This window comes from Zootoca vivipara, chromosome 11 (assembly GCF_963506605.1).
Source record: "Zootoca vivipara chromosome 11, rZooViv1.1, whole genome shotgun sequence".
Taxonomy (NCBI): Eukaryota; Metazoa; Chordata; class Lepidosauria; order Squamata; family Lacertidae; genus Zootoca; species Zootoca vivipara.
Genome location: NC_083286.1, coordinates 2,649,424 through 2,663,382, shown reverse-complemented (window position 1 = coordinate 2,663,382; position 13,959 = coordinate 2,649,424). Strand labels below are relative to the sequence as shown.

General features: G+C 46.3%; 1 protein-coding gene across 2 annotated transcripts in view; it reads right to left on the bottom strand.

Annotated features, from left to right (window-relative positions):
* Positions 1–13,722, bottom strand: part of GDA (guanine deaminase) — a 62,780-nt gene extending 49,058 nt beyond the window's left edge. Inside the window, exons 1-2 of one of the 2 annotated variants that reach the window (XM_060280055.1) lie at positions 13,498–13,722; positions 422–510 (exon numbers count right to left, since the gene is read on the bottom strand). In XM_060280055.1, the coding sequence (XP_060136038.1) occupies positions 422–510; positions 13,498–13,620 (212 nt within the window). In that variant the 5' untranslated portion in view covers positions 13,621–13,722. The remainder of the gene's footprint in view (positions 1–421; positions 511–13,497) is intronic. The other variant, XM_035099885.2, reaches the window with a different exon arrangement.
* Between the last annotated feature and the right edge of the window lie 237 nt (positions 13,723–13,959).

Genomic DNA, 13,959 nt, shown 5'->3' with positions numbered 1-13,959 from the left:
CTACTGGTTTTCATAGGCACATTTCTTCTGAAAATGGATATTTCACAATGGACTGTTTTGGAGGGGAGCTTTCCTCCATGTACTTGAGCTCATATTTGTGCAAATTAGAAGACAACTGGAGCATGACTTGTGAGTTGCAAGTCCCCAGTTCAAATCTCAGCAAACCATGTACTAACCCTATCTGACAGCATCAGATGCTCCCTTTCAAAAATATAGGGATACTATGTAATATTTAGATAGTTGTACTAATCTGGCTGTTAGAACTGTTGTGGGGATAACAAGAGAAAATGCAAAGCAGACCGAATACTCAGAAAACGTATTTCATAAATACAATTTGTTATCATCATCATCAACACATTATTGAAAATGATAAAGACAAAAAATTTCTGATAACAAAAGTAAAATAAAACATAATGCATACTTATTACTGAGCTCTCGGATGTCAGATGCTTTGAATCCCCACTTCTTTGCCAGTTTCTCCTGCTCTTCAGCTGGTTCCAAAAATGCAATCTAAGTAAGTGGAAAGAGTATAAAGCATTCAAATGTCTGTTTTTGATATGACTCTGGGTGTTTCACATTTAGTGTAGATACACATGAAGGCAAATTAGTCAAGGCTAATTTTAAAGAATTTTAAGTTACTTCGTATAAGGTATAATTCATATTAAGGGTTCTACCTTATTGCTCTTCCAATGTAATTCCAAACTATTGCTCTTCCATAACACTGGTGACTTTAGTGTGATCTCGTAATTCAAATGCTATTTCCTGTAACCTAAAGTATTCTTGTGCTGCTCCTGTTTTTCTTCTGTATTACTAAGGAATGCAGTTCTAATCATACCAGTGCAGAAGTTGGGGCTTAGAAGAGCAGCAGAGCAATTAGCACATCTGCAGCCCCATCACTTGCACCAACAAGGGTGGAAGGGGGTAGGAGATAAACTTGTATTTTTGCTACACTGAATATGTTGTGCCTTAAGATCCAGCAGATCCTTTGCCAGCCCAGCTCCAGCCCTTCCCAGCCTTCCAAACACCTTGTAAAGCCAGTAGGAGCTTGCACCCAACCAGGGGTGCCAACTTGAATAATATATTGGGTGGCAGGTAATCCCCACCCTGCAGAGTTGATCACAAGACGCAGCACACACACACACACCATCTGAATGGCAATGCCCATCAACTTTGGGGAGGTACAGCCCCCTCAAATATTTTAGGGAGGGGGCAAAGGGATCTCAGCTCCTAGGAGTTGGCTCCTATGCACCCAACACATTACACGCAGCTCTGTGGCGCCAAAGTCCCCATCTGGATTCTTTGCCGGAAGCCATGAGCATGAAAGTGGTATGAAGAGTGCTTTAAATGTATGGTGCGTGTATGACCCCAGATAACAGAAACTATGGTTTTTACCAGAAGGCTAGAAAAATAGTGCACTTAGAGGCTCTTAGCCCTAGGCGTCTCTCTTGCGGCATTCCAGACACACTGGTGCTTTTAGGGGGATCTCTGAAAGGAAGACACTCATAAATATACTCTTTGATAGGACTTCTGATTGAATAACATCAGAAAGAATGGCAGCTGTGTGAAGGAGCTTTAATACATATAATTATTTATTAAATTTCTATAGAACTATATTAATATAGAAGAGGGGGGTTAAAATGTTTAAATGATTAAGATAAGTCAGGTTAATTGAAGCATAATATTTTGAATAGCTGAAAGTAGAAGTCTAAGTACAGTGTTAAGCAGAGATAACACGATTAGTAAATATGTTCAGGATTGGTAACAAACGGATGTGGAGATGGGCATTAGCGAACAAATGGCACAGCAAGAACAGCACACCTGTTTGGTTGTGCATCGAGGCAAAACAAGATAGTGCCAAGATGACACAAGCAGATCATGAACCACATAAGGTGTGGCTTATATTCAGGTGCGGCTTCTATACGGGCCGATATGGTACTGTCACAGAGTATGCAAGGAGCCTGCATGGAGCAAGCAAGTCAACAGACCTAAGCAGGAACAGCCAGGAGCATCCTTGTCAGTGCTTGTGGTTAAGGAGTGGGCTACTCTCAAGGCCTACAGAGATCCTTAACCTGGATCCTTAACCTGTAGGAAAGCAGACTATGGAGAGCATGGTGAGAGACAGAGAAAACAATCAGCAATAGGCAGCAGCTGGCGCCATGTGGCTTCAATCTGAGCAGGCTGAAAGCAAAAAGTAAGGTTACTGTAACTTCCGTCATAGAGCTTCAGTATGCTAATGACAATGTAGTGTGCGCAGGCTCAGAGGATGACCTCCAAACCATCCTAAATATCTGTGCAGAACATAATGCTGGTGGTCAACAAAAGAGGTTTAAAGACTGTCTCAAGGCAAATCTAAAAAAATGTAGTATAAACACTGACAACTGGGAAACATTGGCCTGCGAGCGCTTCCAGTTGGAGAACAGCCTTTACCAAAGGTGTCATGGGCTTTGAAGGCACTCAAACTCAGGACGCAAGGGAGAATTGTGCTAGGAGGAAGGCACGCTTGGCAAATCCACACCGTGATCAACTCCCGCCTGGAAACCAATGTCCCCACTGTGGAAGGAAGTGTGGATCCAGAATTGGCCTCCACAGTCACTTACGGACCCTTTGTTAAAACCGTGTTTATGGAAGACAATCTTACTCAGATACGGGTGATCGTCAAAGAAGAAAAATGGCTCTGGAGTCTAAGTAGGTGTTTGTGAGGAAATGAAAAAGAAGGGCTGATGAAATCTGAGTGCTGTGCTAGGGCTCTCCACTAGCACTGCTGGTGAGGGGGGGGGGTGGATACAGTGACTATGAGTGTACTCACATTCTTCCCCTTGAGGGCTACAGTGAAAGGCTATGTGTGTATGGTGACAGTTTCTCCTGCATACTGCATCTGGGCTGTGAACCTTGCAAGGCAAAACTGTGCATGAGCCAGTAGTTACAATGGTTGGAGTGGATGATCTGGCTTTTGCTGATGGAGACATTAGCTGCAAGTGGGGATGGGTGCCTCCCTTTCATTTGGAGGACATTGCTCTCCACTGTGAGTGTGGAGAATCTGAGAGCAACACAGTTATGACAAGACATAGGAATCTTGGCACCTCCAGTTGCTAGAGTGGAGTCTATTGCTTGCTCCTTGTGCCCCTGTTGTATAAGGTGCCCTTTCTCCATTGTATCCCATTTCCAGAGGTCCCCCTAATGAGCTCAAATTGTTTGTGACAGGAGGCCTAAGAGATAGAACCTCATACTATGTGCCCAATCATTTGACTTTTGCTCTGCTAGCATTGGGTTTACACTGTATTCGAGTGGAAGTGTGCTGTGTTTAAGTGCCAGGTAACACCAAATCCGCGGCTCTTGACCTGTGTCTCCTGTTTTAATTGCAGTGCTGCTTGAATGGGATTATTTTATTGTATATCTTAATCATGGAGTTTATATCTTAATTGGATTATTTATGGTGTGTTTTTAATTATTCTGTATTTTAACAATGCAATGCAATTGCTTTTTATATTCTGTAAACCACTGAGAAGATATTTGAACATTAAGCAGAATATATATATCGTTTCAAGCCTGACCTGGGGGCGGAGAGAGGCTGCAGTGTGCTCGTCCCAGGTGTGCTTTGCAATGTGAGTTGCAGCGGGCACCCCATACCCCTGGGGGTGCGCTCCGCTTGCCTGCCCCAGCCAGCATTAGCTTACACTCTGCCACTGCAAATGTGTCCTTCAAATATTTGTTGCTTTAGAGGGGGCTTTATTGTTTTCATATGTATTGCATATTTGAGTTTGAGTGGGCTCTGGAATTGCTTTGGCAATGAACAGCGAGCAAGAAAGATATTAAATAAATAAAATAAATTTTGCTGCTGTTGCTTCATCTCCAGTGGAATGACGGTTCCATTGCTTCCTAAGACCCCTCTGTCAACAGATCTTGGAAATTCAATTACACCCTAAAAGGCTTTTTGAGGTAAAGGTAAAGGTAAAGGGACCCGTGACCATTAGGTCCAGTCGTGACCGACTCTGGGGTTGCGCGCTCATCTCGCATTATTGGCCGAGGGAGCCGGCGTATAGTTTCCAGGTCATGTGGCCAGCATGACAAAGCCACTTCTGGCGAACCAGAGCAGCACACGGAAACGCCGTTTACCTTCCCGCTGTAGTGGTTCCTATTTATCTACTTGCATTTTGATGTGCTTTCGAACTGCTAGGTTGGCAGGAGCTGGGATCGAGCAACGGGAGCTCACCCCACCACAGGGATTCGAACCGCCAACCTTCTGATCAGCAAGCCCTAGGCTCAGTGGTTTAACCCACAGAGCCACTTGGGTCCCATAAAGGTAAAGGGTGTTAGAATATAGGGATGTAAAGCCCTAGATTCCTTGCTGCCACTGGCTCCGGTAAAGAAGACAGTAAACAGTTGTAGCTATTAGCTACTTTTATTAGAGAGTGATGGAAAAGTGTGTGTGCCATCACTCTCAGTCAGAAGTGAAAGTAAAGAGAGAACAAAGTACATAGTACATCACATGACAGGAGATCAGGTTACATCCGTTCTCCTGTGTGGAAAAGTACAGCAGTCACACATCCAAACAGTAAACAATCATCCTGTCTCACATGCAGCTGGGCAGTGGACAGAATTGAATGCTAACACACACACCCCCTGTATTCTGAAACGGAAAAAGCTGCAAATGCAAAAGCATCATTGAGAGAAGTAAACAAACAAACAGGTGTCATAAACATAATACGACTTTCCTGCTGTGGCACTCTCTGAGACTGGATTTTCCAGTTTAGGCTTTTGTGCACCAATTTTCCAGGGGACCAGAGCTTTTGCTCTGTTGGCAAAAACAGTGTTGTGTCTCACAACCTGTTGTTGTGGCTTAGTCACAGTTGTGTGCTTAGCCTGTGTGACTGATGCCTGTGTTGGAGTGTGAAGCACAGCTATATTAGCAATTGCTGTGTTGGCAAACTCCTTGGAGTACCTCTTAGTTCCTCTAGAGATCCTTTCAGACCTACATGAGATTCTCCCCTTCAGGACTTTTGGGAGAACTCTTACCAATGGTAAACAGTGGTTCAAGTGCTTCTAGCACTTTATCATCACCCGATGGTGGCCTGTCAAAAACAGCATGAGTTCCTTTGTGTATGACTGTCTCCCCTGTGTCTGAACTGTCTGGGGTGGAGTCATCACCTTTGGAATCATCTGTGTCTGAACTTGTACTACTACTAGTGGTAGTGTAGGAAGCTCCTGGTGTGTTGGCATCTATGGGAAAGCTATCAAGAACATATGTCACTGGCTTGGGGTGTTCTACTTCTGACCATTAAGTCCAGTCGCAGACTCTGGGGTTGTGGCGCTCATCTTGTTTTACTGGCTGAGGGAGCTGGCGTTTGTCCGTGGACAGCTTCTGGGTCATGTGGCCAGCATGACTAAGCCGCTTCTGGCGAAAGCAGAGCAGTGCACAGAAACACCATTTACCTTCCTGCCAGAGCGGTACCTAATTATCTACTTGCACTTTGACGTGCTTTTGAGCTGCTAGGTTGGCAGGAGCAGGGACCGAGCAACAGGAGCTCACCCCGTCGTGGGGATTCGAACCGCTGACCTTCTGATCAGCAAACCCTAGGCTCTGTGGTTTAGACCACCCGCTGGTACTCAGTTGTAAATATTTGCTGCTGGAAATAATAAATGTAATCTGTAAAATTATCCAGTAACAGTTCATTCAAGGTAACAAACAACTCTATTATCATTATCATTATCATCATCATTATTATCATGCTTTGGCATATGCATGCACACTAACAGATGCATATGCTTTATAACTCAGATCTTCTAATGAGCAATTAAAGAAATGTCACAGAAATGCTGGAGTGAAGCCGGGAGGAGAATGACTAATACCACTTACTAAACACAAAGCAGAAAATGTGAATAAGTGAAAGAAAGACAAGCATGCAACACCAGATGGGAAATGTGGAAAGCAGGCTTGTTGTCATGGAAGAAGAGCTACCTATACAGGATTCATAACAAGGCAACTTTAAATAGTTCCTTTCAGGAGTAGCAAAATGCAGTGGGCCATAATCATCATATAAATGTCACTTTAGGAAGAAAGAAACTATTTAAAAAGCAAAGAGGGAAGAACAGTTATTAAGAACAAGTTGTGAAAGGTTAGGCTATCATATGGTTCAGATGTTCTGCTTCTTTTGTAGACCACCCCTAATTTTTTTAAAAAATATATTTTTATTGAACAAATTTAAGAAAACACATTCTCAATCAATATAACCAATTACATCCCCCCCTTTGTGCCCTCCCCTCCCTCCCTCCCTCTCTCACCCTCCAGAGACTTACCTCAGCTCCCCCCTCTGATTTGTTTACACATGTTATTCTCTGCATGTTATAAAATTGTACATATCATTACCCTATCTATCCTATGTTCTACTAATCAATTGTGGATGTTTATTCAAAACCTGGCAAGACCACCCCTAATTGGTCGATACTATTCCAGTGCTGATGAAGCAGGGGTAAGTTCACACATGCATGTTCAATATTACTTGATTGCCCTTTTTTTTATTCACACATTTGTATCTCTGCCAAAGCATCTCCTTAGATCTGCCAATGGAGATCACTTAAGTGAGTGATTTATTGTAAAATTTTCTACCTGGTTGTACTTAGTACTTTATCAGGAGTCATTTGTACACAAAACATACCAGCTTAAAACCAGAGCAGCCATCAAAAGGCGTTCCATCACTTCTCAAAACTTTGCCAAGTCTCCAGGGGACCCTCACTGCTTATCAGCAAAGTTAGTAAGATAATGTTTGTAGTTAAACCATAATATACAGCCCATGTATTTGTGTCTGCATAATTTGCATTTCTGTAGTTCTCTGAAATACTTGCTTGCTATTGATTAAAAGGCAGCCAAATGATCAGTAAATTTACTGAGAATGATACAAGCTGTTCTAGTATTGCACAAAGGTCATCATAAGAGATGCACAGGTGAAGCACAGTGAGTTGCTGCCAACTGAGTTCTACTCAGAGTAGGGGAGTTACACATGCCCATTAATTTCAGTAGGCCTGCTATTAGTTGAACCAGCATTAGATTCAATCCAATAGTGGAGGGCGAGGAATACAGATATATTTTTATCCCTGAATGCAACAAAGCTAAGGGGAGAAGTTGAGTTTTTTCACACTTTTATACCTGCCAGGCCAGCTGTAGGTGCTTGCATTTCAATTCCTCCCTTTTATAGGCCACAATGATAGACACATACACACACATTTCCCATTAGATGGGCCAAGAAATTGCAGCAAATCAAAATAAAACACCTGTTTTTGTCATTCAACCCAAAAACAGTACACTTGGCTGCCTGGAAGACAGAATTTAAGAAGACTCTGGCCACTCTGGAATGATAAGCCATGGCTTGTTTCCCCAAAGCTTGGTTTCATTTTTCAGCTGCTTCTTCCTCACGCTTATGCAGCCCAACAAATCATGTTTAAGCAAGGCTTTTGGGTTCAGAGACAACACCAAACCATAGCCAGATTCCTGCCGGCTGTGAGTGCTGATGGCCTGTCCCTGGAAGGCCCTTTCCATCTGGCCCAGGCTCACCTTGCCCTACAAAAGAGGCTCCTGAGGGACTGCAGAGATTCCTGCTGGCTGTGAGTGTTGCCGACCCCAATGTTTAGTTGGGGTTGGGGGTTTGTTTAATTTTTAACATAATTATGAACTTTTTTGTTTTTGTTTCTTTTGTTTTATAAAGTTTGTATTTGGTTCTTAAGGGGAGAGGGTCAGGGCTACCGGGGAGTGGGCCCCAGCCAACAGAATGGCTGGGACAGGTTCCACGGGGGGGGGGGGGTGCACTGGGACACCCGATCTCAGTGATCACGGGTAGGAGGAGGAGTTATGCTAAGACCAGACCACGTCATTACCGAGGAGGCAGGTTTAGTTGTTGTTTGAAGATTATCCCTGCCTCTGGGTCTGGTCTTGACCGGATGGATACTGGAATCAACAAGGGAGACCCACATGACCTGTGCAATGCCAGGTCAATGATTCATAAGACCACTGCCATCCATTACTTGATCGTGGATGGAGGACATGTGAGACTTGGTTGGATGAAGCAGATGGGCCTGTACTTGCCGCTGCTTGTCCACCAGGTTTCTTGTACACACAACACAGGTCATAAGGGCGGGGAGGAGCGGTTGCAGTGATTTTTAGGAAATCACTAGTTTACACTGTGCATCCTATTGGGAAGATCCAGTTCTCTGAGTGCATGTTCTGGAAGTTGGGCAATAGGGGCAATACACCTTTTGGTGTACCAACCTCCCCGCTGCACCAAGGATTCCCTGCCCAAGCTGCTTCAGGTTGTGGCGGATGTTCTCCTGGAGACACCTACCGGCAGTTTGGTTCCTAGGGGATTTTAACATCCATGCCAACATGACCTTACAAGGGGCCGCTCGGGATTTTGTGGAAAGCATGGCCTCCATGGGGCTGACCCAACTCATAGTCGCAAACATGCCTTAGACCTGGTGTTCACCTCTATTGACATGGGTTCACCTCTATTGACATTATGTAAAAGTGAAACAAAAGAAGTGCCATGGTCAGATCACTTCCTGGTGCAACTGGACTTCTCCGCGACCCTTCCCCTCTGCAGGGAGGTGGGACCTATTCGGATGGTCTGCCCCCACCACTTAATGGATCCAAATGGTTTCCAGAGAGTGGTAAAAGGTAAAGGTAAAGGGACCCCTGACCATTAGGTCCAGTCGTGACCGACTCTTGGGTTGCGCGCTCATCTAGCATTATTGGCCGAGGGAGCTGGTGTATAGCTTCCAGGTCATGTGGCCAGCAAGACAAAGCCGCTTCTGGCAAACCAGAGCAGCACATGGAAACGCCGTTTACCTTCCCGCTGTTTACCTTCCTATTTATCTACTTGCATTTTGACATGCTTTCGAACTGCTAGGTTGGCAGGAGCTGGGACCAAGCAACGGGAGCTCACCCCGTCACAGGGATTCGAACCGCTGACCTTCTGATCAGCAAGCCCTAGGCTCGGTGGTTTAACCACAGCGCCACCTGGGTGCCTCCAGAGAGTAGTAGGGGATGCTTTACCCCATGTTGATGGCCTTTCAGCCGATTCCCTCCGCTGGAATGCGGAGTTAACAAGAGCTATCAACTGTCTGGCTCCTAAGTGTCCTCTCCGATTGCCTGAAGCCTGGACAGCCCTGTGGTTTTCCCCGGAGCTGAGGGCAATGAAACAATCATTGAGACAACTAGAGTGCCGGTGGTAGAAAACTCATTCTGAATCGGACCGCACACGGGTTAGAGCTCAACATCGAGGCTACCAAGTGGTGATAGCGATGGTGAAGCAGACTTTATTCACCGCCTCTATCGCATCTGCAGAAAATAGCAGCAGGAGACTCTTTCAGGTTCGCAATTTAATGGAACCACCTTTGCCATCGGGGGCTGGTAAAGACCCCAAGATCTCCTGCAATGATTTTGCAAAGTTTTTTTCAGATAGAGTCGCTCAGACTCCACCGTGGGAGCAGGGCCAGGGCAGGAGAGTGCTAGAGCCCTGTCTGGTCGAGTTGCATGGAATCAATTCCAAACTGTTACCTCTGAGGATGTGGACAGGCTGCTTAGACACATGAAACCAACCACCTGTCTCCTTGATCCTTGATCCTTGCACATCCTGGCTAATAAATGAGAGCCAGCAAGGGCTGAGCGATGGGCTCTGCGGGGTGGTGAATGCTTCCCTCTCTGAGGGAGCCTTCCCAGACCCGCTGAAAGAGGCAGTCATTAAACTGCTTCTTAAAAAAACTGCTTTAGACTCAGCCAATATGGCCAACTATCACCCAGTCTCAAATCTTCCATTCTTGGGCAAGGTGATTGAGTGAGTGGTTGCTGAACAACTCCAAGCACGCCTGCAGGATGTGGACCATTTGGATCCCTTCCAGTCGGGATTCAGGCCTCATCATGGGACTGAAACTACCTTGGTCGCGCTGGTTGATGATCTCTGGCAGGCTAGGGACAAAGGTAAAAGCTGTTTCCTAGTTCTGCTGGATCTCTCAGCGGCTTTTGATACCATCGACCATAACATCCTTCTGGACTGTCTAGAGGAGCTGGGAGCTGCAATGACCATTATACAGTGGTTCTGCTCCTTCCTCCTGGGCCATGTCCAGAAAGTGATGGTGGGGGATGGGGATGGTGGGGCTCTCACTTGTGTGGTGCCTCAGGGTTCTGTCCTCTCTCCCATGCTTTTAATATCTACATGAAGCCGCTGGGCGAGATCATCAGGGGGGATGAGCTGGGTGTTCATCAATATGCAGATGATACCCAGCTCTACCTCTCTTACAAATCGGAACCAGTGAAGGCAGTGAAGGTCCTGTGTGAGTGTCTGGAGGCAGCTAACGGATTGAGGTTGAATCCTGACAAGACAGAAGTACTCTTTTGAGGGGACAAGGGCAGGCAGGTGTGGGGGACTCCCTGGTCCTGAATGGGGCAACTGTGCACAGCCTGGGAGTCATTTTGGACTCACAGCTGTTCATGGAGGCAGAGGTTAATTCTATGTCCAGGGCAACTGTCTACCAGCTCCATCTGGTACGCAGGGTGAGACGCTACCTGCCCACGGACTGTCTTGCCAGAGTGGTGCATGCTCTATTATCTTGCACTTGGACTACTGCAACGAGCTCTACGTGGGGCTACCTTTTAAGGTGACCCGGAAACAGCAATTAATCCAGAATGCGGCTGCCAGACTGGTGACTGGGAGCGGCAGCCGAGACCACGTAACACTGAGAGCCTTCTGGTGGTTCCCTCACTGCGAGAAGTGAGGTTACAGGGAACCAGGCAGAGGGCCTTCTCAGTAATGGCGCCCGCCCTGTGGAATGCCCTCCCATCAGATGTTAAAGAGATAAACAACTATCTGACATTTAGAAGACATCTGAAGGCAGACCTGTTTAGGGAAGTTTTTAATGACTGATGTTTTAATGTACTGTATTTTTCTGTGTATAAGACTAGGTCCCCCCCCCCTAAAAAATAATGTCCAGAATTTGGGGGTATCTTATATACAGATAGATCTTCCCCCATTTTATTAAATCAGAATCCTCTTATACATGGGGGCGTCTTATAGAGGGGAAAATACAGTATTTTTAATCTTTGTTGGAAGCCGCTCAGAGTTACTAGGGAAACCCAGCTAGATGGGTGGGGTACAAATAAATAATATAATAATAATTATAATTATAGCTAAAGCAAGCCACATTTCATAAGTCAACAACACACCATGACTTGTCAGAAAACAAGCCATGGCTTAGTGCCACATGCAAATTAGACCACAGTGTGGAAATCAAGCCTTGCAATACAATATTTGCAATTATATGAATTGTGGCAGAAATAGAATATGTCATCATGTGAAAAGGAAGAAACGATCTGTTTTAATGACATGTACAGTCGGAGCTGCAAAAGCATTCATTTATTAGTCACTGCAATCATTTGAAACTGTATGGGAATGCACAATACTACACTCCATTAAGCTTTTAAAGGAATACTTATCCATGAATGTGGAACATATATTTAATTATATCTCTTGTTAAATTAGCATTAACTAGACAAGAGTTTGCTGGCTCTAAGAATATATAAGGCCAGATGGTCAAAGCAGCAAAACCCAGAAGCTTTCTGTGTCTAATGGTTGAGCAAAAATTGTTGTTGGAGGGTTGGCCAATGAAAGAGGAAACATCTTAACAATATTTAGAGAATCTGTGAAAAGGTATGTGTGAAATGGCTTTCTGCAGCATTTTATATATGCAATAAAAAAGCAATAAGCATAGAAGTCATGCACTACTTAGGATAGGAACAATGTTACAGGCAGAGCAAGAGAGATGAGAACACAAACCCCTCCAACAGATACTGTAAAGGCTCCTTGAAACAATGTCTTCTGTAACATAAAGATTCCAGGGGGTGAGGGGTTTTTAAAGCCAGTTTTGAGGCCATATGTTCTGAAAGCTATTTATAAAAAGATCTGCCGATGAATCATCTCAGTTAATTCTCATCTTTATAGGAAGCAGCTTACAGAAACAATGTGATTATCTGGAGATACTGTTAGGATAAAGTCAATTTTTTACTGCAGAAAATTAATATCATAGAGGCCATAATTTTACATTTCAAACTTTCACAAGAAAAAGATGTGTGTAAAAAATATTGCATGCCACCTCTGCTTTTATATTACTAAAATTACCTAAGCCTACAAAATTATGTGAATACTGTATCTCAAAGACATGTTCCCAGGTGTATATCTAACATAACCCAGAAAAACCCATAATAAACTACATGCGCAACAATCTTCTATTCAACTCCATCAACACAAGCTGTTAAGTACTTGAAATATATGTATACAAAATCAGGATGGAAAAAGACTAGCAAGTGCTTCACTGTTTTCCATGCATATTTATTTAATATGGTTTCTAATCTATGTAATGATACATGATCAGAGAACAGCAGTAAATGGTCCATAATTTCTGTAACACTTTTGTTTTGGTGCTTTATATTCCCTGCCTTCAAAACAATCTCTCAAAACACTCACTTGTTCGCATTGCCCCTGAAACGCTTCCTAGCACTATGGAAGCAGACCTGGGGATAATCGCTGATCTTTTTACACTTGGCGTCATCGACTGACATTGTACTATTAATAATCCTACAAAGAGCTTCCTGAAGACCATATTAAGACGGTGGCATATTGCAGATGGGCTTCCACGCTGCCATCTTCCTCTCGCCGCTCTTCCCACTTTTCTGGTGGTTTTCAGAGCAAAAGGAGCACCCTGGAACTAGAAAGCTAGCTCGCTGCTTTGTGATTTGGGGCTGTCCCGGAAAAAAAGTCCCGAGTCAGTGTCCCTGTCCAGCATTGTTCGCTTTCCTGGCGGACTAACAGCGCCCCTAACCACATCTACTCAGAAGTAAGCCCAGTGCTGAACCACGCCGAGCTTATTCCTCCCGGGGAGCGGACGGGGCTGCGACTGGAGCGCCGGGCAGCGACCCCCACCCCTCTCTCGGCGCTTCGCGGGCGTTTCCTCGAGTCCCGGCTCCACCTCGCGCGCCTCCCTCGGGGGATCCACCTGCAAGGCGGCCTCGCTTTCTTCCCACACAGCAGCCATGCGTTCTGGTTATATAACCCTCGGAGCACCATGACACACACACAACTACACTTCCTCCCGGGCGGGCCGGGCACATTTTGTTCTCGGTGCTTCCACAGGCGCTCCACTTTCCACATACCCACCCGGCATAGCTGCCAAGTTTTCCCTTTTCTCGCGAGGAAGCCTATTCAGCATAAGGGAATTTCCCTTTTAAAAAGGGAGAACTTGGCAGCTATGCCACCCGGCGGGATTCGCACCCCTCGCCCCGGAGCTCCCTAACTCCTTCTCCCACGTTGAAACCCCTCGGCCCCATCTCCCCTCCCGCCTTCTCGCCTCTTCTCCCGCCTCCCGGCCCTCGCCTCAGCCGCTTGGCCGCCCACGTGCCGGGAAAGGCGGCAGCTGGCATCCCCCTCGCTGGCGTCCCTCCCTGCTGCTGCCGCGCCTCACCTTGCCGCTCTCGTCGACGCCCAACAGGTGGCCCGCGAGAATGTCCAGGGGCGAGGAGCAGCTGGAGTGCGCGAAGGTCCCTCGGAAGAGGAGCGCGAGCGGCGCACCTTGAGGAGAGCCCATGGCGCGCGCCTCTCTCGTGCACTAGGCGGGACACGGGCCCCCGCGCCGCCGGCTGCCGCTCCTCCCGCCCTCCCTTGCGGCGCAGGTGGCGGCTGTTCCTCCTCCTCCTCCTCCTCCTCCCAGGAGTCCGTCCTCCTTCGGTGCCCGGAGCAGCTCCCGCAATACCTGTCACCATCTCTCCTCCTCCGCCCGAAGCCTTTCCCCCAGGCGGGGTGTGGTCGCCACGAGCGCGGCTAGGCACGCCAGGCTCCCAGCGCTCCTCGCCGTCGTCCTCTGCCCGCCCCGTCGAGGCGCGACTCGGCTCGGCCAAGTGGCCGCAGTGAATCCGCGCCGGGAAAG